The sequence below is a fragment of the Myodes glareolus genome, chromosome 14, assembly GCF_982192425.1.
Source record: "Myodes glareolus chromosome 14, mMyoGla1.1, whole genome shotgun sequence".
NCBI classification, from domain to species: domain Eukaryota; kingdom Metazoa; phylum Chordata; class Mammalia; order Rodentia; family Cricetidae; genus Myodes; species Myodes glareolus.
The window spans coordinates 39613219-39640347 of NC_142039.1; the positions used below are offsets into that span (position 1 = coordinate 39613219).

The 27129-nt window shown below is 40.0% G+C and overlaps 2 protein-coding genes across 4 annotated transcripts; both read right to left on the reverse strand.

Moving 5' to 3' along the window:
• Positions 1-9914: 9914 nt before the first annotated feature.
• On the reverse strand, positions 9915-22382 carry Zkscan8 (zinc finger with KRAB and SCAN domains 8). Of its 3 annotated transcripts, none has more exons than XM_085699278.2 (6): positions 22236-22382; positions 17662-18159; positions 15882-16050; positions 12888-12979; positions 12469-12592; positions 9915-11574 (listed from the first exon to the last, which is right to left on the reverse strand). In XM_085699278.2, exons 2-6 carry the CDS (start codon positions 18079-18081, stop codon positions 10622-10624), a joined length of 1758 nt encoding a protein of 585 aa, XP_085555404.2. In that variant the 5' UTR covers positions 18082-18159; positions 22236-22382; the 3' UTR covers positions 9915-10621. The 3 variants fall into 3 exon arrangements, with proteins under 3 accessions (XP_085555404.2, XP_048316584.3, XP_085555405.2); XM_048460627.3 differs by having other exon boundaries at positions 17662-18162; XM_085699279.2 differs by lacking the exons at positions 12469-12592; positions 12888-12979 and having other exon boundaries at positions 17662-18162.
• Positions 22383-25843: 3461 nt separating this feature from the next.
• LOC125417557 (putative olfactory receptor 1F12P) lies at positions 25844-26831 on the reverse strand. Its single transcript, XM_048461131.3, has one exon. It carries the CDS (start codon positions 26783-26785, stop codon positions 25844-25846), a length of 942 nt encoding a protein of 313 aa, XP_048317088.3. The 5' UTR covers positions 26786-26831.
• Between the last annotated feature and the right edge of the window lie 298 nt (positions 26832-27129).

The window sequence follows — 27129 nt, forward strand, 5'->3', positions numbered from 1 at the left end:
AGGGGGAGGGGAAAGGCGAGGGGACCATGTGAGAAGAGGGGGGCTGGAGGAGGAGCAGGGCAAGAACAAGTTTGTCCTTCGCAAAGTCCTGAGGATGACCAGAAGCAAACGAACTCACTGGGAAACCAACTGACTTTGAAGGCCTGCCCAATTTTTCCCATTTGCACCCAAATGCTTGGTGCTCTCTAGGACATTGGAGGTTTTCTTTTCTGCAGTCAGTAAACTTGGACCAGCTGGGTGTGAAGGAAGGAAGTAATGATTACTCTGAATGTCATTGGCAGCACTTTATTTCTTTAATCATGTAGAGAAGACAATACAATTCCCAGCAATGACACAAGTTTTAAAATGGCAAACACACATCCCTTTCTGGCTACTGTCTGGGTTCATCCATCTCCTCTAAGTTCATACAGTTTACCCCTTTCTTAATGGCAACCAGACTCTCCACACCACCTCTCCAGTAGTTCTGCTTCCTTTCCCATTATTGGTGTTCTTCAGGCTGTCGCAGCCAGCTCAGAGTGTTGGCCTCAAGTTATTTTATTCATAGAATCACTGGGACCAATGAAATCAGCTTTTCTGTAACATGCTGTCACATAGTGTCTGTCATTGGAGAGCAATTCACTGATTCTTTTAAGAAATCCTCAAGTAAAAGAAAAAAAGGATTATTTTGTTAAAATAATACAGGTTGCCAGAACTGTTACCGTAACTACAAAGTATCATGGGAGAAAAATGCACAATGTCAAATAGAGGGCAAGTTTGCTAAGGGTGATGAGTAACTTTCTGGGGGAGCAAGTTGGAACTGGTACCTCCCTACCATGCCTTTGCCTTCACCTTCAACACTGCTGCAGAAGGTGGAGAAGCATCAATAGATCTGCCTCAGTTGTTGGAAGGTGAGCCTGGTGTGAGTGAAGATAACTACAGCAAATGGTGACCTATTACAAGCAAGGTGAAATAAACAGGTCTATTCTTCATTCAAAAGGAAATAGCATGGCCAATTCAAGCATAGGTGGAAGAGAAAGCAAGCAACTCCTGAATTCAGAGCACCTGATATTATTTTCCAGTTATTTACACACTCCTTGCCCTGTGCACTTTTTTTAGGGGAAGTAACTTATGGCTAGTGTGATACCTACCACCTGTGTCAGGAGCACACTTGCAGTTCAGACCCACTGATGATGGCAAGAAAAATTACAATTGTGTTCCCAAGAGGAAAGCAACTCCAACTCATGACAAAATTGAATATTGAGAAAACCTTTTTCCTCAAGAGGATGCATTTGGGTGCAGTCTCTGTATCCCTTGCTTTCTGGGGATCCTGCTTGTGACCTACACATCTGAGATGCATATAGAAAACTCCCTCTCAATTCAGCAGGGAACCATCTGGCACCTGCCATGTCTTCTGGAAAGACTGAAATTTCAGTTCTTCCTAAGAGGGGCCAGGTGCTTCAAAAGCTCTGGGTAAGGCCTGACTTTGCCCTCATTAACTCGGACTGTAGTTTCTTTTTCCTTGCTCTGTGGTTGCTGTCTAAATTTGGTTCTGCTTCATAACCCTTTTGTTCCGGGTCATCAAGACTCTGATTTCCTATTTTACCTTTCAAGAAAGTGAGTTTTGCTCCCTTTTTACCGAGGTACAAACACCATTGAATCTTGGGGTTTAAAGTCATTACAGCTATGAAACATCTCTAGTGGGGTTTCACTATGACCATAGGAGCAATGGTCTTGGCAGTGATCCTGTGTGCTATTTTAACGACTAGAGACCAATCACAACTGATTTCAAAAGGTTGATTTACTGCAAAATTTCTCAGGCCACTCATCTAAGAAATTCTAAACCAGGCATGGTGGAGCATGCCTTTAATCAGAGCACTTGGGAGGCAGAGGCAGCTGGATCTTTGAGAACACATGGCCAGCCTGGTCTACAAAGTGGGCTCAGAACAACCAGGGCTGCTATACAGAGAAACTCTCAAGTTAAAAAAAAAAATAGCTTAAGACATTTTAGCCAGTATGCTGGTTTGGACATACAAGCTGATTAAAAAGAATTCATTCTTAAAATGAAATACTTAGGGTAGTCTTAGGTGAAGTCATCCATCCCATGGCAAGAGCATGGATTAAAAACACAGTATACCTATCAAGTGACACAGTGCAAGTCAGTTAGCTTCTCTGGCCCTTCAATGTCAGAATGGGTTGACAAGCTAAGTGATACAACACCATTCTTTAGACTTTGACTACTTCAACACAACAGAGCAATGCCACTCTTTGGTGAGTCACACATCAGCTGATTTGCTAACTCTGGAGTTGATTCTTTCTTACCTTGTTGACGGATGTACCACTGAACTGCAAATGGAGACTATAGTGTTTTCAAATGCTGGTTTAGCTACTCAATTTAGTGAATCACATTTCCTTAGAAACCTGTCTTCTAAGTAATGGATTAACACAGAGTATGTAAAACCTCAGGACTGAGTTCTGCTTGCAAATGGAACATTCTAGTTCACGGTTTTCTTGGACAAATGGCAGCAAAATCGATCTAGAGGCCAACAAAGAGTGTGTTTATTGCCATGTTGTTCCCAAGCTAAAGCTTTGATAGACCGCAGTCTTCTTTCCTTTTCTTAACAGCTAGCCGCCAGTATTTTATCTCTGATGGGAGAGTACAGTAATGAGTCAACACATGAAAGCTAGACTTGTACTCTCACCTGCCATTCAGCAGAGGCCGGTGGCAGACCTAATGTTGAAAACAACCACGAAACATAAAAGGCACAAGTGAACATATATAGTTTTCTTGTTTCTTTTGAAGTGCTGTCACCAAATGTAAGGCCTTGTGCAGGCAAGGCAACTGCTTTACTTACTACTGAGCTGTATCTTCAGCCTTGAAACTTGTGTTCTATAGAACTGAAGGATAACTGCAGTTGAGAAAAATTGACTGCATGTTTAAAAATAGCACTTGCAACACACACACACACACACAAACTGGCAACAGATATGCCAGTCGTCCTAATTTGACCACTATGCATTGTACATATTCCAATGCTGTTACCCCATGAGTTACTATATGCCAATTAAAGAGAAAGTACTAAAAAAATTTATCCAAAATTTTAATGTTACTGTGAATCTCAAATATTAAGGCTTTCCTTAACCACAAAATAGAATCACCACCACCCAAGATTCCATTACAAAGGATAACTTCAAGGATGCTTCGTAGCATCTTTGTATTCTACTCACTAGATGCTAGAAGCATCCCAGCTGCTCACCAATTGTACAATCCCAAATGTCTCCAGACACAGCTAAACTTCCAAACTACTAAGCAAACAGCAGATGCAAACCCTATTTTCCAGCTCCTTTTACAGTTGTGCTTTTATCAGAATAAGTTTGTGTGTATGCGTGCTTTCTATTTTCTTTTCGCTTTGATTTTGGAAATAAGGTCTCTGGTAGTCTAAGTTGGTGTGAAACTCCTTATGTAGCAAAGGTAGACCCTGAACTTCTGGTCGTCCTGCCTTCATCTCCTAAGTGCTGGGATTCTAGACTTGTGGCACTCATACGGCTTGTTTTCTATTGTCTTTCTTTCTTTCTTTTTTTTTTTTAAATTCAATAACTTTGGCCAAGAATTTTTTTTAAAACTTTATTTCTTCTTCTCCTCTTCTTCCTCCCCAGCCCCCCTTTTTTTTTTCACATAGACCCTCCCAGAATTTAGGGCTTCACTCCTTGATAAAGGCTAACTCTGTTACATTATATCAGAGTTATATGGAGAGTTTATGGAGACAGGTTTTTTTGCTTTTTGTTTTGTTTTTGATACAGGGTTTCTCTGTGTAGCCCTGGCCACTCTGGAACTAACTCAGTAGATCAGACTGGCCTCTAACGCAGAGACTGGTCTGCCTCTGTCTCCTAAATGCAGGGATTAAAGGTATGGACCACCACCACCCCAGCAGTTTCATACTTTTTCTGTGCACAAAATAAGACACACCATGAAAAGCCTTAAAAATTTCAGTATCACAAAAACCCACACAATAATTCAACAAGCATTTATTAAACACCTACTGTGTGCTCAGCACTGTACTAGGCACTAAGAGGATGCAGTGATACAAATGTTAGTTATTATCCCTGCCCTCAAGGAGCTTACAATTTAATTTTGGAAACAAATACAAATGTGAAACTACTATACATACTTTTAGAAATAATTACAGAGCAAGGTATTAGTAACTTGAAAGTTAACAGCTCAAGCAGCACAGACTAAGGGAAGATATTGATGTGAGGTGAACTCAATCAGAAGGTGCTCACTCAAAAGACATACAGCAAGTGAGTTTAAAGAGTGAACAGGAGTTGCGGTCAAAGAGTAATCAAAAGGGGAAAAACCATGAGAAAGGCACCGAGGCGAAGGTCTGTAAGACAACAGTAGAGAGCTGGAGGACGTTTGAATGTGATGTGTGAAGGTGAACAAGCTAGAGAGTGATGAAAGGTGAGGCAGATTCAGAATGGAGAGCAAAGTCATGGAAAACTACCACTCTGGTGAGAATTATCTGCTGGGGGAGGAGTAAAACATGATGCCATGAAAGTGGAGTTTGAGGATCATTTTTCAAGTGTTATATATATTCTGAAAGGAAGTATGAAAACCTGAGCCTACGTGATGTAGACCTAATTGGAAGACTGTAACGGTATCATAGAAATAATAATAAAAAAAAACCCTAAGTGATAATGAAAATGAACCCCAAGAAGAAAACAATTGAGATAAACAAGATTCTAGACTTAGGGAGTGGAAGGCAGAAAAAGATAAAATGATAACTTCAATGGTGGAATGAGAAATACAAAGGGCAGCGATACTATTTAGGGTACAGAGATTATTTGAAAAGAAATACAAATTGAATGGTGAATTTCAAATATCAGGTTGTGTAGATATCTGAGGAAAATACCCCAATTAGAGATGACATACAAAGTGGGAAATATGAAGTCAAATACAAGGCATGACAAAACAGATAAACAGGAAAAGAGACAGAAAAAGTGAGCAAAAGTATGATATAGGGATTATTTTAGTATAAAAGAGAAAAAAGAATAATAAAGAAAAGCCAGGTATTAGAGAAAAATGACCCCAAAAGATGCTATAAAACAAAGAAAGAAAAACAGAATTCTTGAAGTATGGTTATTAGTCAAGGTTCTTTAGAGAACAGAGCTTATAGAACGAATACACACACACACACACACACACACACACACACACACACACACAGAATGGGATTTCATTAGTGGCTTATAAGTTGTGGTCCAGCTAGTCCAGCAATGGCTGTCTATCAATAGGAAATCCAAGAATGGACCAGCTGTTTACTCCACCAGGCTGGATGTCTCAGCTGGTCTTCATTATACACCAGAATCCTGAAGAAGTAGGCTCTAACTCCAGTGAAGGAATGGACTTGCCAGCAAAAAGCAAGGAAGCAAGAGCAAAAGTTTCTTTCTTGCATATCCTTATAGAGGCTGCCATCAGAAGATTTGGCGCAGATTAAAGGTGGATCTTACCACCTCAAAAGATCCAGATTAAAAGTGGGTCTTTCTACTTGAAATGATTTAAAATAAATCCCTGACATGTGTACCCAGCAATCTACTTTTAGTTAATTCCAGATGTAGTCAAGTTGACAGCCAAGAATAGCCATCACAAATCCACCCCTTGTCAACTTGACACACAATCATATCTCCTTATGTCATGCTTAATTTCCAAGTGAAAATAATAATCATGTCATAATTATACAAAAGATGATATAAATATCACACATATAATTGCAAATGTATTATATATTTAACCAGGTCATAATTATACCTACATGATATAACTATCCCTTGTACAACCACATGCCCATTATAAATTTTAAAATAGATGGCAATGTCCCTTGAAGGGCATTCTTTTGGTATCTCAAAACTTAAATATGGTAACTACAGATATTTTCATGTTACATTACATGATAAAGAAACTGAGGAAAGAAACACAGATATCTGAACACACTCTTAACAAAATATGACAGAAACAGTCATGTCAATTATAACTCTCATTTCTGCAACTGGTTCCATGACCATAGATGGTATTTAGAGCTACTCTTTCCTACTACCCATTCTGTAGTTCCACAAAGTAGAAAAGGCAATGTTTAAGGGGTGGGAGTACATCTGCTGAGGGCAGAGAGACTATTCCCTCAGGTGAGATAAACCCTTGAGAATTGGAGGGTTGAATCGACAGGGTCATCTCACATTTCAGGATCCAATTCTTTACCAATTAATGCTCTAACTGAACCACTAATACCCTCTGAGGCTGGGACTTGATTTTTTTTATTATATATATTTGGTAATTCAGCCAACCTTAGAATGAGGGCTTTGGTTTGATTTTCCACAATTTGAGCTGTGGCTGCTGAACAGAAGATTCTCTTCAAGGGCACACGTACTTAGAAACCTCTAGACTGTTTATGTACATCTAGAGTCAACCAGTTTTATCACTGAGCACATTATTGTTCTTCACTGTATTTTGATGCTAGAAGTTGGTTAATTCTATCAAGGAGTACATTCTTTTCCTTTGTCAATTTATCTAGAGATGCTAAAAGCAATGAACTACTACCATCATTTTATTTTTCTACAAATTGTCAAAAGTTTTATATACAGAGTCACCAAATCTCTTACCTCCCACAATGGTGAATCAGGACAACCAAATGCACTTGTCTCTTAAGTCTGTAAAATAGTTCACACTATAGGCTTTTAATAAACCCTGAGTTTCTGAGAGGAAAGCCTATTCCAGATACTTAAAAAATTTTATCCTTATACTTCTATTGCTCTAGAATCACTTCTGGTACAAAATTCTGTATTAGTCAGGGTTCTCTAGTAGAACAGAACTTATAGAATGAATACACACACACACACACACACACACACACACACACACACACACACACACAAAGAGGAATTATTAGAATGGCTTACCCGCTGTGGTCTAGCTAGTTCAACAATGGCTGCCTACCACGAAAGACCCAAGAATCCAGTAATACTCAAAATGACAACCAAGATTAGCCATCACATATGGGAAAATTCAACATTATGAATATAAAAGAGATTAAGGAAGACAACAACAACAATATACAGCCTTATATTACACACTGGTCATTCTACATTCATTTTAGTGGAATGTTGACTATGACAGCCAGTAAGGAAATGTTTTAAGAGCTAAGGTAGAAATTGGTTAAAATAAGTAACTTATTTGAAAAATCATGGAGAAAACAAGACACACAAAATGCGCAAGAAACTTGAAGGTTTTCTCTGTAGGCTATGGATAAACTTACTGCTGCCATCTTAACTGCCAATATGCCCAACCTGGAATCTACTCACTTCTTTCTCCCTTTGGCAGTCTGCAGAGAAATGTTACTGTTTTACCCTCCTAGTTACTCCTTTACACATAGTCTATTGACAAAATTTACCTTTCTTGTACTGAAAATCAAGATTATCAATGTCTAAAGATATTCTTACCCCAAATAGTATTTTAATCCAATTTCCCAGTATTTGCAATGGATCCATACTATACTATTGTCCACTAGTCTACCTAGTATCTCTTATGACCAGGGGCACATGGTTTCATTTGGCAGGCCAGAGTTTAGTCAGTGTTGGTAGCGTAGCACAGTAGCCATCACAGGCTCTAGCACCAGACTGTATGGGTTAGAATCTTGTCATCTGCTGGCTATGTGATGTTGGCTAGTTCTCTAAGCTCTTATTTTTATCATTTATAAATGGGGTATGTAGTGATATTAGCTTTTAAGTGGATAAATGTTTAACTTAGGGTTTGACTCACAACAATTGTTCAAAACAAAACAAAAAAGTCAGCTATCAGTCTGGAGAAGCAGAAACAAGAGCAAAGTTATACTGGCCCATGTTGGAATCAATCACCACATTCTTGAATACCTATCTGGTCTCATGGAGAAATTCTTTGAAACCGCAAGGTTTTTCCCAGTGGTATGTTGATGACAAGTGAGTCAGGGAAGAACCACTCTACCATGCCAGATCCTAAGATGAGCAGCTGAGGACGGTAGAAGAAAGTATTGGTGGACATTCATTTCAGGTTGAAAGAAAAAAATTGACTCTATAGGATAAAAGCCTAATGAATGCCATTGATAGCTGACACCTCCAGATAATGTAATATGGATTAATTAATGCTTGTTGAATTCAAGACTAAAAATGACTTCCATATTCTTCTTCAAAGACTCCAGTCTTTTCCATTATCGTATGCTATAACATTAGGCCTTTTCTATACATGTGCTAAATCAGCTTTGAAAATTCATTAAAATTTTATTATTTGTGATTATGTATCTGTCTATGTGTACCTGTGTGCAGGGGTCTGTGTAGGCCAGATATGTTGGATCCCCCTGGAGCTGGAGTTACAGGAAGTTGCAAGCCACCCAACATGGGTGTTAGGAATGGAACTCAATGGTTCTCTGCAAGAACAGTCCACATTCTCAACCGCTAAGCCATTTTCTAGTCCCAAATTACCTTTTTGGTTTTTTTTGAGACTGGCCTCACTATATTCAAGGCTGGCTTTGAACTTGCTATACAGACTTGGCTGGCCCATGAGTGATAGGATTAAAGGTGTGCATCACCAATAATGGATCTAATAACTAATTTTAAAATGACAACCTTTTTCATATTCATGCCAGTGTAACATTAATCTTTCTAATCATATTCTTTTCTTTTCTTTGAACTTCTTCCAGTTGCAGACTGAGACTTAAGTGATCTGTACACATTACTCTAGATACAAATGCCAAAGGGCAATTTATTGGAAATAAGGCAGATACTCATACATATATGCACACACGCAGACTTCTAGCTTCACTAACAATGTACTCATTCTATGTAACTTTTGCACCCAAGGTAGCATTGACCTACATAGAAATCCTGTCATCTGGAGAAGGTAAGGCACAATTCAAGCAGTTGGGGCAGGAGAGGTGGCTCAGTGGTTTAGAGTTTTAGAAGTGTTAGGAATGATAATCTTTTTTAAATTGGAAGGAAGCAAACAGAAAGGAGGGTAAGAAAATAAAAAATAATGAAAAGGACTGGTCTCAGAGAGTTGGCCAAAAAACTAAGGTGATCCTTTTCAGGACAGTCACAATGGAAAATTGTTTTCCTGGAGATTTCATCAGAACCTGTCTTCTGAGTAAGATTAATGTAATAATTTTAAATGTGAGGATTAAAGTTAAAGCAAAAGTTATTCACCTTCAAGCTCACTAATCAAATGGCCAAACATGAAATATAATTAAATAGTAAAAGATGGTTTTCTTGCTCTTCATTAAATGAGAATTCTAAGATGTCCGCAGTATCTGGAGGTCTAGCAGCACTACTAGAATAAGTAGGAAGTAGAATTACTCCTCTGAAAGGACACTAGATTTTAGATGCACAAGATCTGGTGTGCTATTTTACACCAGTCTCATTACTTTACACACTATCCTATGTTATGCTGGAAGTTTTAGAGGTGAAATACAGGGCCAGGGGACGAGGAGTGTAACAGTCTATCTTTACAGTTAGATGACTGAGGGAGTGTGCCAGAATTCAGAATAAGGAATCAGAGATAAGGAATTTGATAGATTACCACTGTGGATATTGAAGATATGCAAATAAAAGGAAACAGATAGATAACGATGGAGCTGCAGAGGCCATCTGAGAAGGTCAGTCCAGGCTGACCATGTACTCAGGAAGTTTACATACTAGGAACCTGAGAGTGGTACTGTAATGGGCCAAAAGGGATGATGTACATTCTTTGTAAGGATTTTTAATGTCTTTTCCTAGCACCTCTATTTCCTATTTGGTGCCAAAGCTTTGATAGTGCAAATATATTTTGAACCACAGTGTACAGTGGGAAGGTGAAGGAGAGTCAGAAGTCACCTTGAGGTACACTCTGTCCATGCTCAAGACTAGCCAGGCTGAGTCTCCACTCACCTCTTTCTTGGCATCACTCCCACCATCATCACTAATGCAGCCACTTCTTTTGTTGACACAGGTACTGAGACTGGGGGTGGTGAAGGATGTGAGCTCAGGGATTCAATGGAGTCAGTAAAGGTGCTAAATGAAGAAAAATGCTACAGTGCTGTTAAAAATATAGCATTGAATTTGTAGAGGATTATGGGTTTATATCATCTAAGAGTACTAGAATAATACGTTAAATGTTCAACCATTTCCCTCTAACTAGGGTATTAGAAAGCTAAATACAAATCTTAGTCTCACTGAGGTTGCCTTGGACTCAAGTGGCTTCTCAGATTAGGATTTACTAGGGCATCTTCAGAGGCAGAAAGGGACCACAGAAATGGGAAGAAGAGAAGCTTAGAGGAGTGGTCCCTCTCTAACTTATAGCTACTCTTGGGAAAGACAAAGTATAGTGTTTCAAGTAACAATAAGCAACCTGCTGTCATTTTAAAGTTCTGAAGAATATATAAAGCTGCCAGGGCTCTGCTTCAACAGATGCCTCCAAAGACAGTCAAGCCAATCAATCTGTACCAGGGACTGTGCTCAAACTACTGAAGTGCTATTCTTAACTTTGTCACCACCATCACCACCACAGATTCTGCCCCTTTCACTAGACTTCTCCACTACTACATGGTTTCTCTAATGTTGAATAATGCTCAGACGACAACCAAAGCTTTTCCTAAACTCCTGTGGTTTCAGGCTTTTCTCCAGTGTGGATTCTCTGATGTCGAATGAGGCTCGATCTCTGAATAAACGCTTTCCCACACTCACTGCATTGATAGGGCTTCTCCCCTGTATGTATTCTCAGATGCTGAATGAGACCAGTGTTCCCATTGAAAGCTTTCCCACATTCTTTACACTTGTAGGGTCTTTCTCCAGTATGGATTCTCTGATGTTCAATCAGGCCTGATTTCTGACTGAAGGCCCTCCCACACTCATTGCATTTGTAGGGTTTCTCCCCAGTGTGGCTTCTTTGATGGCCAATAAGATGGGAGCTGCGTCTGAATGTTTTCCCACACTCATCACACTCATAGGGTTTCTCCCCAGTGTGGATTCTCTGATGTCCAATGAGGTGTGAACTGTGACTGAAAGCTTTTCCACATTCATTACATTCATATGGTCTCTCCCCACTGTGGATTCTCTGGTGCAAAATAAGGCCTGCGCTCTGACTAAAGGCCTTACCACACTGGTTACATTGATAGGGCTTCTCCCCAGTGTGGATTCTCTGGTGCAGGATCAGGCCTGTGTTCTGACTGAAGGCCTTACCACATTCTTTACAGTGATAGCGCTTCACTTTGTTGTGGATGTCCTGATGGGAAAGAAGGGCTGACCTATAACTGAAGGCTTTACTACACACATTACATTGATAGGGTTTCTCTCCAGTGTGTATTCTCCAGTGTCGAACAAGGCCTGAGTTCTGAGCAAAGCTTTTCCCACATTCATCACATTTATGCCGTCTCTCTTGTGTGGGATTTCCCTGCTGCCTCTCTAATCTGTCTTGGGTTTCTCCGTGCGCAAGGCCCACGGTAACATCCCCGTTGCACTTGGCAGCTGTTTGTCCATGTGGCTGGATTCCGGTTGATATTACCTGTTTTGAAAAGAATTCCTTGTTCTCACTCCTGGTCTCACCATCTGAAATAAACACATAGTAAGCAATCATTCTCAAAGTCACTTCCTACTTTCTATACAGAAGGGGGAAGTGAAGTTGTAATGGAAGCTACAAGCAAACCAAGCTTCTCTATTCAAAATAGGAAGAGATACATGCAGGTTGATCAAGTAAAATACCAAATGCCAAGTGGGAAATATATGTCAGGAAAAAATGGTTTCCTGATAGGTGAGTAGTGTTGGAAGGGATTAGCTGAGAAATGTAAGTTGGGGAGCAGGAAGAGATAAAGAACTCTTACTAGGCGTACTGAGTGGGACAGAATGCGCCAAACGGTCCTGAAAAGGGGAGAAGTACAACTGGCTCATAGGAGAGAAACACTCTAATATGAGAAACACTCTAATATCCACTATCATGATGGTCCAAGGGGACCTGAAGAAAGGTGTGAATGCAGGGAGTACTACAAAGATGCCACTTTCTAACTGGCAAAAAGAACAGTCTTCACTACATAGATACAAACTGTAAGGACTTCTGGGTTGGAGAACAAAATGCTTCATATCTTAGGAATCTCAATCTAATACCCATTTCTTAAATTCTGAGTTTCTTTTCTTTGCAATTCATTAAAAAATTTAAAACAAATTTATATCTATGCATGTCACATGTGTAAGGTATCTGCAGAGCCTATAAGAAGGCATCATAGCCCCCAGAGTTGGAGTTCCTGGTGGTTACATGGTACCTGATGTGGATGCTGGGAAAAGAACTCTGGTCCTCCAAGAGCAGGAAGCACTCTTAGCCACTGAGCCATCTCTACAGCCCTGAATTCTGAGTTTAAGTTCAACTAAGTCCTCCAGAAACCTTATAAAGCTACCAGAAACACAGCAAAGAGAAAGTTCTTAAATTATAATAACTACAGCTCTCCTTACCCAGGGAGAACATGTTTCTGTATTTCTCGGGCCTGTTATCTCTATTCAGATCCTTCTGTGATGGGTCAAGAAGCCACTCTTCTCGAATAAGAGACACAGCCATGTCTTCAATCTTTTCCAAAGTCTGAAACAAAAGAAGACCCTCATTTGGGGCCCAGACAGGTTCCAAAGCTCAAAACCAGTGTTTGCGATAACTACAGTGTTAGGAAAGGTGAAGAAGCTGGAATGTGCTAAGCAAAGGGATGTAAACAGCTGGGAGGAAGTGGAAAGTGCACTGGATTTATTGTGGAAAATCAAAGGCTAGTTTGTTACTAAGTAAAAAGGGTTCAGAGGAAGTTCTTAAACAGGTACCCCTACAGACAGATTTGCTACAACATTGTCAGAGATATGGGCTTTTAGTGAGAAGGAGCACAACTCACCTGGAACCCTGCAGTGAGCAGTCTAGCTGTCACCTCCTGATCTCCAGAACTTCTTTTCTGGGAAGGAGTAGGACTCTGAGAAGCGGACATGGCTGAGAGGAGAAAGGAGCTATGAATTGACTAGTCTTGTTGTATGGTTCTGGGAGCCAGCATTTACTTATCCAAAAATTACTTTTATTTCAGCATACATATGCCAAGGATTTTGCACATAAAGTGCTGACATCTTGGACTCTGGCTCATATTCATGGATGTCCACAGAACATCTATACTTTAATGTACCTGAACTTACACATTTAAATAAACAAAGTATACTGATTTCTTAACAGGAGCAGCTTTCTAATTTAGTCTCTACCCAAAGTACTATCTCTGTATAGCATTTCTTCAGAACCTGAATCCTAGAAAACTGGACATGGGAACCAATCAAACTGTTACCTTTCTAGTAACTGCGGTGGCCGTAGTGACTACTTTTCATGGATAGTGAGCATCTTATTACCAAAAACAACCTCATAGTTAAGCAAAACACGTTTTGAACAACAAGATTTAAGACTTCAGCTAAGAATTATATAGTTAACTAAATGAAGTATTTCTGTGCTATTTCTTAGAAAACATTAAAAATTCTTAGTCTTTTGTCTAAGTTAAAGTGCAGGAATATTAAAAATTCACTTATATGTTGGGGTAGCAAGTGCCTATAGTCACAGCACTTATTGGCAAAAGGACCATCACAAGTTTGAGGCCAGGCTTATCTATCTAGTGAGGTCTAGGCTAGGCAAGACTACAGAGATCCTGTTTCAAACAGAAAAAAAAAATCACCTATAGAAAACAAAGCATTATAAATCCATAAATAGGGGAAAACACATAAACATACCAAAGAAAAAACCCTACAAAGACGAATAGCCTAGAATAAGCTGTTCTGTATAAAACAGGGCAATTCTCAATACACAATAGAAAAATGTCACCCCCCCAAAAAAACGAGACAAACAAACAGAAACAAACCAGGGAAACCAGATTTAAGGGGCTTTATCTGGTCAAATATAATTTAAGTACAGTTAACACAAAATTTCTTGAACAAAGAATTTATATATCCATGGGTAAATAATAAAAATAATAAAATGGAAGGGTTGAGGACATAGCTCAATTAGAAGAGTGCTTGCCTTGGATGATTAAAGCCCTGGGTTAGTACTGAGCACTGCCCAAAACAACACAGACACACCCACCCTCCACACACACTCAGGGCTGGAATGATGGCTCAGTGGTAAAGTGCTTGCTATGAAAGTAAGAGGACAGAAGTTCAGAATCCCATCACCCACATAAAAGCCTCGTGTCCCGAGTCTCAGTGTTAGGGACTGGAAGAGAACAAGGACAGGCACATCTTAGAGCCTGCAGGTCAGGTAGTCTAGCTGAAATGGTAGAACTACATGTTTAGGGAAAGATTTCATCTCAAAAAACAAGGTGGAGGGGCCAAGGAGAGCTTGGTGGGTAAAAGTGCTTCCTACATAATCCTGAGGACTTCAGTTCAATTCTTGGAACCCAAGGTGGATGACAAAAGCAGCTCTTGAAGAAAGTTGTTCTCTGACCTCCAGGTGCATGTCTAGTACATACACTACTACTACACTACTACTACTCCTAGCAACAACAACAACAACAACAATAATAGTAAGGTAGGGAGACACAGAAGACACCCAGCATGACTTCTGGTCTCCACATGAGCTCCTAGGGGTAAGCTAAAAGGAAAGAAGTGAATGTTTTCTCTTAAGATTAACAATGCAATAAGTTAGAAGAAATGACTGAGAAGTTATCATTTGTAACTGGTTTAGTAATAATCATTGACTTAGTTGAGAAGCATTCATAAAATACAGTAAAAATGAAACATCGATAAACATTGAAACTCTTGTTTTAACAATAAGTCTGATAAGGATTAAGATATCCACACACCTTGATGGGAAATTCCTCCTAAATCACTTCTTAATTATGAAGGGAAGCACAGTAACTTTACAGTATTAGCCTAGCAAGATTAATCTTAAGTCATCAAAGATAACATCACAATAGGTCAAATTTCTGAAATGTCCATTCTAAATATACACAAGTGGAATCTAAATATGAGACAATACCAAACAAACCTAATCTGCAGCCATTCCAATTCTAATCTACGTTCTTTAAAACTGGTAAGGTCATGAAAACACTAAGAAATAATCCCCAAAATGTGTAATTAAAGAAGACTGAAGAGATTTATGACTAAATGCACTGTGGTCATAGGGTGAACCCTGAACCAGAGAAGACATTGAGACAACTGGAACGTGAGTATGAGATGAGGATGGGATCAGCACCACTGCTGCACCACAGTTCCTAACTATGTCACCCTACTGTGCTCATCAAAAACGCTCTCATTAAAAGAAAGGCATATTGAAGTAACAGTAAATAAAATGTTAAGATACCAGAAAAATTTTTTAAAAAATGTCTGCTGTAAATGTACTGGGGTAACAAAGTTCTTTGTTCTTTGCTCATGTCCTTTGGGCATGCCATGGCCACTGCCCTCCTGAACTCTTAGCCGTTGTGGCTATATGCATAAGACCTGCAAAAGATTGGGCGTATTAACTTTTGCCACAGAGTGGGGAAAAGAATCACAAGCCCCCTCCCCCATTCCCATATAGGCAATTAAATGGTGCTAAGAGATATCTCTAGTGGTATGGCTGCTCCTAAGCTACCTATGTATGTGTGTGTGTGTGTGTGTGTGTGTGTGTGTGTGTATATCTCCTTTATCCTATTCCTAATTAAACTCATTGGCTCACAAGTTAAGTCTTCAAAAAACTTGTTTCTTTGGTGCGTCCTTGGTGCCCCATCTGGGGTGAAGAGCTGCTTGTGCCCACAGGAAAAGTTCACATACTACTTCTATAAACATTCAAAACCAGAAGCTGGGGACTACTAAAACACGGACGCCACTTCCTGACTGAGACAGGTACCCCAAACATAAATCTCTTTCCTTTCCATTTTCCTCACCCTTAGAAGTGAAATCTGGCCTCTCTCCTCTGTCCTGTGTCTTCTGGGGCACTGGAGATTTATGTTTGGTTGCCATGGGTCGAAACTGAGTACTTGGAAGTTCTGGTGCAGATTCTGAAGGTACGACTTCCTCCCAGAGAACTCTGTGCCCATGTGTACGAGCTGACACCTAGAAACAACAGAACAGCTGAGTTACGAAGAATTCCTCTGAGAGAGTAAATGAAGGCAGTAGTAGAGCCTTTGATGGGAGTTGATATTAGGAAAAGCAAGCAGTATAATCTCATTTACTTCTTAGGGCAACAAGAAATACTACATTAGCACAAAAAGAAGGGATTTGTTCTGTTCAGTACTGAAAAAACAGATTTATATTAATATTTCTCTACTACATCTAGCACCAATATTTGTACTTCAACTCTAGGACAGAGAATGAATAACAGAGAAAACTAAAACAGGGCCATACAACACTAAGACACTCTTCTGACAAGGAACTGGGAAGCCTCAATTCTAGTAAGCAGTCATCTCTAATTATGTAGGCAAAGCAAGCTGACACAGAACATAGTTTAGCAGGCTGGGCTTTACTTGATTTGTACTAAGCACCCTCTGCCCCCAACAATGTACCTAGCATCTGTTGGCAATCTAGGACTCACACCTGCATTAAGTTCTGCCCACACCTTACTCTGAACAATGGAATAAATGTCTCCTTTTCTTAACAACCATGAGACCTAGACAGCTTGTCATATTCCCGTTATATCTGGGTAAGGAAGGTAAGGGGGTCAAGCAGACCCAGGCTGACGTTGGGTACATGAGCAGTAAGGCAAACTGTCCTTTGAAAAACAAAAAACCATCTCATCATGCCTGTTGGCAAACAAACTCTTTTTATTCTCAAACTTCAGAAAAAGAAGCTCCAAATAAAAGTGGCCTAGCACTGTTGACTTTGTACTCTTGTTCTGCCATTGATAAAAGTTTCCTTACTACTTGTACAATTTGTGTGGGTCTTTAACTCCTTGAATAGGAGGTAAAAAATGTGGAAACACTTGACCCAAACCCTGACCACTGGTACCATGGGTACCCCAGAAGAAAATTAATTTAAGCTCCTTGTGTATCATGATTAAGCAAGCAAGGGTAATAATTCAACTGTAGGGATGTTATGAGGAAAAAAAATGGTTTCTATACTTTACAAAACTACAATACAAAGTGCTTTAAATAATATCCATTCGCATTCAACAGAAACCGAGGCATAGAATTTATTCCTCAATGTGAAGCCAGTGTGTGATGATATTTTGTTTGTGCTCTAACAAATAAAGCTTGCCTGAAGATCAGAGGGTGGAGTTAGCTACCAGTTAACCATAGAGGCCAGGCACACCTTTAATTCCTGCACTTTGGAGGTGGAAGCAGGAAGATCTGGAGTTCAAGGCCCCACTGGGTTGGTTACAGGAGATTTAACCAGTCAAAAAGAAAAACAGAGCTCACACCTTTGTTCCCAACACTTGGGATCTCTCATGCCTTTAATCCTAGCACTAGGGAGGTGGAGACAGGAAGTGATATGGCTGGGCAGAGAGGAATATAAGGCAGGAGACAGGAGCTCAGCCCCTTCAGTCTGAGGATTTGATGGAGGTAAGAAGTCTCTCTGGTGGCTGGCTCTTTACTTCTCTGATCTTTCAGCATTTACCTCAATATCTGACTCCAGGTTTTTATTATTAAGACCAATAAGAATTTATCTACACCAAAGTCTTTCTACTCAGCTTCCAGGAATTCAGTCCCAGCATGCACAGCTACTTACTGGTCGTCCTAGGATATTAATCTGCCTTTGCAAGTCCTCCAACAGGGTCACTACCTCCTCTCCATTTTCTAACTGGTGTTCCTTTACCAGAGTCTGCAGCTCCCCTGGCAGGATGGTCAGGAACTGCTCCAGCACCAGCAGCTCCAGAATTTGCTCCTTGCTGTTCAAGTCTGGCCGCAGCCACTGATGGCAAAGTGCTCGTAGCTGGATCAGAGCTTCCCGGGGTCCTAGTGTCTCCTGGTAGCATAGCTGCCTGAAACGCAGGCGGAACAGTTCTTGGCCAGAAGTATTATTTTCATGCACGCTAGATTCCTCATCCCAACCATGATCCTCCTCTATCTTGACAATTACAAGGTCCTCTTCAGGAGTCTGGTCTGGCGGAGATGGGGCCGAAGAAGGCTTTCTTGATTCTGCAGCCATTTAGGGCCAGAGAAGCTTAAAAGGCCCCTTTCCTCTACCTTCTGAATCTTCTGAAGTCTTCCGAGGACCTCCAGGGTACTTCTTCCAGAAGAGAAAATGATAAATATGTTAATGTAAGGCAAGTCATAGTAAATTACCAAGATACTTCAATAAGCTTCCCTAAACAATCAGTCACACCAAACTTACCCAGGGTACAAACCTTTCCTTCCAGTTTCCCGTTTAGGGTTGTGGGGGATGGAGACTCAACCTAACTGAAATTCTGCATTTATTAGCAGGTAAGTCTCAGTACCTCACTGAACTCCTCGTAGCACCTTGTACACCTCCCATTCTCAACTGATTTTGTACTTCAGCTTTCAGCCTTGCGCTCATTCTCGACAGATGAGGTTAATTTCTCTATCCTCTACTTCAAGAACCTGTCTAATCCTTTCCTCCTTACTACCTAAGATTCTGCATCCTACTACGGCTTCCTGTCTTCCCTCCAGTCTCAGGGCTAACTCTGGAACTCCTCCTCTTCCTCCTAAAAATCTACTTGAAGCAGTGGATCTGCAAAAAGCCAGGATGTCTTATGAACATCTTTAATGCCCAAACCTAAGCCCACACACCAATGACCTTCCAGAATCTATCAGAATAAAATGCAGTAGTGTTTGAGTTTGACAAATTTCACTTAGCAGAAGACACCTGATATTAATCAATGTTGTGTCTGTTTATTCTTATGTAAATAAATATTTATCTTCTCCCCACCAGGTGAGTTGTTTTTTGAGCTGATTAGGAATGAAACCACTATGATTATGTGCACCCACATTCTTGTCTGAACAGTTCTTAATTTCGTGGGGTAAACCCCAGAAGAATTGCTGAGTCTTAAGTGTAGTATCTAACAAATTGCTGAACTGTTTTCCAAAGTGGCTGCAATATTTTGTATTCCACTAGCACTTGACATCATATCTTAAAAATTTAAATAATAGGTATATAGTAATATGTCACAGTTCTAAGTTTTCTAACTAACAATATTGAACACATATATATTTTAGTGAAGTATCAATTTAAAAATTTTGGCTCATTTTGCTTTGTCAATCTCATTCTATAATCAAAGTACATCGAACTTATGATTTTCCCATCTCCACTTTCCAAGTGCTGTGACTACAGGTGTGCACCACCATGCTCAGTTTTATTTATTTAACTTATTTAGACTGTTGAGATCTTATCATGTAGCCTGGTCTGGTCTGGAACCCAATGTGTAGCCCAGGATGATCTGTAACTTGTGATCATCTTGCCTCCATCTCTCAAGTATTGGGATTTTATGCATGTGTCATCATGCTTTGCCCAGTATTATTTTGTAATTGAGGTTTTATATTGTTTGTGTATTTAAGATTTGAGAATTCCTTATATATTCTGGATATAAGAGATACATGATTTACAAATATTGACTCACTTCTGTTTTTTAATCAGTGGCCTTTGAAGATATTTGTAATCTTTTGAATCATAAGTTAAAAAATTTTTAAGACTTGTACTTTTGATATCATATCTAAGCAATGTCTGTTTAGGCCCAAATCACAAAGGTTATCTTTTAAAGTTTGTAGTTTTAGGTTTTACTTTTAAGTCTGTGGTCCCCCCTGAATTTATCTTTGCAGAGGTGAGGGTATGGCTAGGGCCCCTCCTCGCATACAGAAGACAATCTGCTCTAGCACCACTCACAGAAAGGGTTAGATACTGAATTGCTTGCCTTTCATCTGTGGGGTGGGGGGCTGACCGACCATAAACACTGTTTCTGGAGTCTCTATTCTGCTATTGTGACCTATAAATCTACCTTCTCTTGATTCAAAGCTTCCTGAAGATGGGATCTTTTTAAATGTTAAAAATCAAGTAGTTCCGATCCTACAACTTTTCTGTTTCTGTAGCTATTGTGGTTTTGCTGGTTGTCTTCCGTTTTGAAACACATATAGATTAAACTTACTGATTCCCAATAATGCCGGAATTGAACTGGTGTTGAATCTATAGCTCAGTTTAGCGACACTATCTTATCAGTATTGCTATCATATTAGGGATATCTTAACAAGGGTGTGCCAGTCCATGAATACAGGTATCTCTCTTCATCTAAGTCTTCTTTTACTACTTTCATTATTGACCAAACTATTTATTTTCCTTTCCCTCTGCACATACTACTTTTCTTATAACTACACATTACTGGTTGCAAAAAGGTTTTGCTCTCTTAATTTCATAATCCTCATGAAAATTTTATATTGATAAAATTAAAGAATATCAGAGGGATAAATTTACAACACGACACAGAACTGTCTAGATTTGCTGTAAGAGCGAAGGTTACAGCTAGAACTCCAGGCCCAAAGAGCTCACTTGGATGGCTCTGTTTCTTTGTGGGGTACATGTGCATTAATGGTTTCTGTACTTGTGTAGACACCACCCTTGCTAAGGCTGCAGTGGTGACCTCTCCTTGACTTTGGTTATATTTCTCTTTCATTTGTGCTCTACAATGCTACTAGCTCTGTCTTCAAAAAAGATGCCCTAGGTAGTACCTATGAATGCAACCTCATTAGCAAATAGCAGGTAGATAATCCAATTCACATGAAGTTACAACTGGAATAAGACGGGACCTTAATTCAGCATGACTGGCCTACTGTTAAAGAGACACAAGGGTCTGCAGGACAGCTCAGGAGGTAAAGGCACCTGCTGCCAAGCCTGACAGCCTGGATTTCGATTCCCAGGCACCACAGAGTGGAGGGAGGGGGCTGACTCCTGCAAGTTGTCTTCTGATCTCCACAAGGGCACTGTGGCACGAGTGGACCTTCTTCGTCCTCCCCAAACAAAACAAATCTATTACTCTATATCTCAGGCTGATTTCACACTGGCAATTCCCCAACCTCACTCTCCTGAGTGCTGCATGTAATTACAGGCATGCATCAATATACATTCTTCTTAACGACTAATATTAATCTTTTAAAAATCTCTTCCTATTCCAACAAGCTTTTATTTTTTCCCTCAGTTTTAAAGTTAGAGCTAAATAATAAAAAAAAAACTGTCCCCTAGATATTTTCCCCTCTAATAATTGTGTGTATACAAATTGCAATGTTGGTAAGCACATATAAACACTGCTCCTTACATATTATCCTTAAAGAACATCCGGTCAGGTTTATTGACTGATTAATGTAAATGCAATAATTGTAGCTTCTTCTCGATCTAAAATGTCAACTTCAACAATCCTGGCTTTTCACCAGATGTAGAAGATGTATTTTCCCCTCCGGATTAAGTTTCACTTGAGAAATGTCTTGGTACTGAGTGCAAACCGGGAAAAGACACAAGGAAAAGTAAATGAGACAAACACTGTGCTTTGAAGCTATCTCAAATTGCACTCACTGAATATTTTTCTTTCAGGTATTCCTAAAGTTATTTTAATATAGGCTTAAACATGGGGGTTAGGAGAAATGGCACTCAGGAGGGGGCCAGACACACAAGTGTGAGCGTGAGCTCCTCAGGGGTGTTGCTTTGATGAATGCATTTAAGATTTACCACATTCTTATAGTAAACCACAAGAGGAACTCAAAGCTTGCACGTTCGCTAAAAGAATGACTGCCACATAACTATGCTTCAGAGAAGTTTTCAGAGAGAAGTGTTTCGTCAAGTGGTGGTCAACATCTTAGATATCTGACAAAGATTACTTATGGCTGACTTGAGAATCGGAAATGGGAACCCACGGAGTTTTCAAGTACCTATTTCAGTTAGCTTTAATAAATTAAGTAGGCAAAGTATTTTGAATTCGGTTTAATTTTGTTATCCTGGAATTACTGAAAGCCTATCTTTTGCACAGAACTGTTTAGCCATCACATCAACCATTTTCTGTGCAGAAAAAAAAGTAGTAAAAACAACAACAAAAATCAGAGGTTTCCATGAGTAGTAGAGACTTAAAAAAAAATAAGTATCTTTAAATAATGAATCTTGAGATCGAAAGGCAAAATCGCTTGAGTAGGAACAGCTGATACACGGGCCGGCTTTACAAGTAAGAGCGACTGCAAAGTAACACAGGGAGCCTGGCGGAGAAAAGAGGGGCCCCGTAGGAAGTTGGAGCCGGTGTCGGCCTGCTGGGCTGGCGCAGGCCCTCAGCCGACCCGCTCCCCGCGCACCCCTGCTCGGCCGAGCGCACTCACCGAGAATTCCGTACGCTGCCCGAGGGCGGGAGGCGGCACAGCGCGGACCGGGAAGCGCGCAAGGAGACGCGACGGACGCCGAAGCCGGGCTGGACCCCTCCAGTCGCTAACTTCCAAAGCCTCGCAGAATCGGCCAGCATGCATCTTTCCCCACAGCCACTTCCGGAAGCTCTCTAGGCAGCCCGGAGGTCTGACAGCTCTATGGTCGGCCCGCGTAGTGACAGAGCGCTGCGCCTTCTGGCTGTCAGCGGCACCAGGTGGATGTCTAAGCCGCTGCTGGGGACTGGACATCCTTAGGAATGCCATACCTTTATGTCACCCAAGCTTTTTTGCCTGGCCAGCTTTGGGCTTCAGTTGGCAAGGGTGAGGGTTAGGTGGCCAATCGCAGATCTCAGCTGGACTCAGGAAGGCGCTTAATATGCCTAAAGAATTTCTCTTTATTCCTCCCAGATAACCTGTGCTTTCTGTTAATGCTTCATGATTTACTCCAGATTTCCAACATACACTTCAGATTGAGAAATTTAACCCTTTACAGAACCTGGGAAGAGTAGCACATCTTACATTATACAGTTCTAACTAAACCACTGCTTTCCCTTTGACTGGGATGTGTGGTCAGCCTCCCAACACTTGATGATTTATCACCAGAAGCAACAAAAGTTCCACAAAATAACCACAACCCATCTCTTAAGCTCTAAAGAGGATATTTAGGCTATTAGTAATGGTGGGAAACAGTTTGCTTTTTACTTTCGAAGGTGACTTTTTATCTATTTTAAGTTGTCAAGACAGAATTGGTGGGTCTCAATTCTTTTTCTGGGAGGAGTGAGGCAGAGGAATTTTAAATGTCTTACCTAGTGTCATATATTGAACGACCAAATGAAAACCTAGACCAGATGATAGAAATCATTTTCAACTAGGAATCCTCAAGCTTGGGTCACAAGTGCACAGTGAAAAGGCTTGTCTTTTTAAAGACCGAGTCTCCTTGTCCTAATTGGCCTCAAATTCAGGGCAAATCTCCTGCCTTACCTTCCTAAGTGTTGGGATTATAAACATAAGCAACATACCAGCTTAAAGCCATCTTTGGAAACAGTTGATTCTTCTTCAAAACTGAACTAAATTAGAAATGAAGGACAATTTTGCTCATATTCTTTGGTTAGAATTTTTAAAATGATGAAAAATTTTGCCCACATTAAGAACACCCATGGACTGGTAGATTCTGACCACTAATCAGGCCTAAACATTAAGGAACTTTTGGTACTTTTATCTTTTTTTAGTATATTATATTTATTTGTTAGAAAATGAAAAAAATCCATATAAAATATATGTGGCTGTCAAAAATTTGCTTCTGTAATCAATGAACTTGTTCTAACCCAAAATGATTGGAGCAAAATGTAAAAGATTAGAAAAATACAATGTGACGGTAATAATGTACATTATATCTTAAAAGAAACTTGATGTTACTCATTTTTAATTAAGATGTTCTAATAATTGTTTACCAATTATAGTAAAGACTACATGTCTTTCCTCTGAGCGCCAAGAAGTTTTCATAGAAACCCTAACATAATACGAATTGGTAGTGGGTGTGTTCGAAGCTGAGATAGCTGACTGACATCGACACCTCTTTTTTTTTTCTGCTGTTAGGTTTGACCTGCTGTTGATAACTCTGCTTTACTTGTAGGCCAGGAGTGTGCCTTGTGGTTTCTGGCCCAGGTCTCATCCATGCCTTGGGTGGCATGGCAAACGCGAACATGAACTGCTGGTACTTAAATCATTCTTGCTGAAAACTTTTAAAATGTGTCTTTGCGTGTTTTGGCAAAGTAGAACTGATCTACAGTGGGAAGACTTGGGGGAAACAAAAGTCCACCCTGCTGTGCTTGGAAACAGAGTAGACGGTCATGAACTGGGAAATGAGTGGAGATCGGGAGGATGGGGGTCAAAGGTGCCTGCCACGCCTGAGGTTCAATGTGCAGCATGAGGACAAGAATCAGGAATATTGTACTGAATGCTGGAAATTTGCTACAAATGCAGATTGGGGTACTTCTGTGATGTATAAACTGTGACATTGTGAGTGTTAATTTGCTTGACTATATAATCAGTTCACTAGAGTTATCAAAACATAACACTGTAGCCTTGCTACAACGCAAATGCAATGCTAGGAAGAAAATATTAAGTCTATCACTAAGAAAGAAACACTGAACATTTTAGAGTTTCATACTCTGTATGTATTCATGTTTATGGATGTGATCCTCCTGCCTCAGCCCCTTGAGTAGTTATGATTATAGGTTTATAGCGCTACTCCTAGCTGAGAGTTTTTAACACCTTTGTTCAGTATATAGAAGTGTATATCCATCATCTTGCTTTGCCTGGTTAGCAATTGTATTCTTATAATTGTTAAAATTTACTTTGCCAACTGTTTAATGTTTATTCTCCATCCTTCCTTTATTTTACCTTCTTTCAGCTACTTTATCAGTAATAACAGGATGAAGGGGATTATGTTCTGATCAATTCAGAACATGCTTAATCTTTTTTAATTTCTTTTTTATTACTTTATAAATAATACCAATCAAAATTTCCAAATCCCAGTGCCATTATCATTGACTTCTCAGTCTGCCCAATTTGTCAGCCACATTCAGAGGATAACAATTTTCACCGGTATCTTAGGTAGTCTTTCACTCCACACAGGTTAATTTACTCAACATCTTTACTTGTAAATGCCGTGCTCCTACCTACACATCTTGCCTACATGCTTAGAATGTTCTCATCATTCCTCTGTAAAGTTGGCTACCATGAATATACATTATAGATGCTAGTTTTGTTGGTTTTACAGATTTTGAATACTTTCTGCCAATGCATAGTAGGTATAATATAATTCCTTCTTGTCTTTTTGATGATTCAGATTAAGTGCTATCTCTTGCAGCTTCACCTGATTTCTTTGACCTCACCCATCTCTTCACCCCTTGACCTCAGATTGTCATTCCAGTGACAATGAGCCTTTCATAACAGTGTCTTTATTTGTTAATTTTTTTCATGAGTGACAATATGGTTACATACTTCTGTCACTTCTGTCTATTATAAGAGGCATTCAGTCCTGGGGTAATGAGTCATTCTGTACTCCCTGTGGCATAGACCCCTATTAATTTGGACTTTTAGTTGTTTCTCTCTCTCTCTCTCTCTCTCTCTCCCTTCCTTTCTTCCTTTTTTTGATACAATATCTCATTATACAGCCTGGCCTGGAACTTGATATATAGACCAGGCTGACTTCAAACTCTTAACAATCCTTCTGCCTCTGTCACCTGAGTTCGGGGATTACAGGTGTGCACCACTACACCTGGCAATTTTGGGATGTCTTAATGATGCATTTCAAAAGTTGATTTCATATTTTATAGTGATTTTTCAGGGATTTAAGATCTATGTATTTGTCTACAGCAATAAAATAAAATATTATGGTGCTCCAATGGATAAAATCTGTGATTATGTCAGCTTTAAAATATGTAGCAAATTGAGATTGATGATAAACTTTCATGAAGTATTTAATGATAGCTTTTAAACTGACAATAAAAATAATGATATCATCAGGCTTTCCTGGTGAACGCCTCTCAGAGCAGTGTAAGTTACCGGGAAAGCCTCTTGCTCTGGTTAAGAATCTTTCTAAAAGTTCCCTTTAGCTCATTGTTCCTTAAGCTGTAAATGAAGGGATTCAATACAGGGGCTACAACCATGAAAATTACTGATGCAGCTGAGTCTTTTTCAGTTGAATGGTTGGATGAAGGGCTCATATAGATTCCTGCAATGGCACCATAAAAAAGAATAACCAAAGCAAGGTGAGAGCCACAGGTTGAGAATGCCTTGAGTTTTCCTTGAATGGAAGCAATTTTCATCACAGCCAAGACAATGCGACCATAGGATGCTAAGATACACATGGATGGTACCACAAAGATCAGTCCCACCACAAGCAGAACCATGAGTTGATTGAGACTGGTGTCAGAACAGGAGAGAGGGAGGAGAGAGTTGATGTCACAGAAGAAATGGTGGATTATGTTTTCAGAGCAGAAATGCAGTCGGGCCATCATGAGGGTATGCAAGAGAGGATTCAAAGTGGCAATGACCCAAGACAAAGCCACCAGGGAGGTGCAGAGGCGTGGGGTCATAATGGTGGAATAGTGTAAAGGATGGCAGATGGCCACAAAACGGTCATATGCCATCACAGTGAGAAGGAAATTGTCCATGTTAGCAAACATTATACAGAAATACATTTGAGCCAGGCATCCAGGGTAGGAGATGGACTGAGACTGGGTTTGGATGTTCAGTAGCATCTTGGGCACTGTAGCTGAAGGAAGGCAGATGTCTACCATGGACAAATTGGCAAGAAAAAAATACATGGGTGTGTGGAGATGATTGTTTGAGCCAATGGCTAGCAAGATGAGTAGGTTTCCAAATAGTCCTGTTAAATAGAGACACAGGAAGAGTGCAAAGAGGAGCCCTGGTTGCCCTGGCCAACTTGAGAAGCCCAGGAGGAGAAACTCAGAGATGCTGGTTTGGTTTTCCGTTTCCATTGGATGTACCTGTATGAAGGAGTTGTGGAGAGAAATAAAGTTTCATTTGGTAAAACACGTCTCCTCTTGGTATTTTTTCTGTAAATATCTACCTGGTCTTAGCCTCATTTACCAAACGGTCTTCTTTTAGGCCACCCTGTCTCTTGTCTGATGTTCTCTGCCAAGCTTCAGTGAACCCTGAGTGTCCCTCTCCATCTCATCGGTTATCTTCATGTCTGTCTTTTATTGTTTTAATCTCACATCATCAGAGAGCTCTACAGGGCCTTCAGCTCTCTCTGCTCAGCAGGCAGAGATTCTTTTACTGCTCATTTTTTATTAGTGTGCGTTGGTTGCACAAAGTAAGA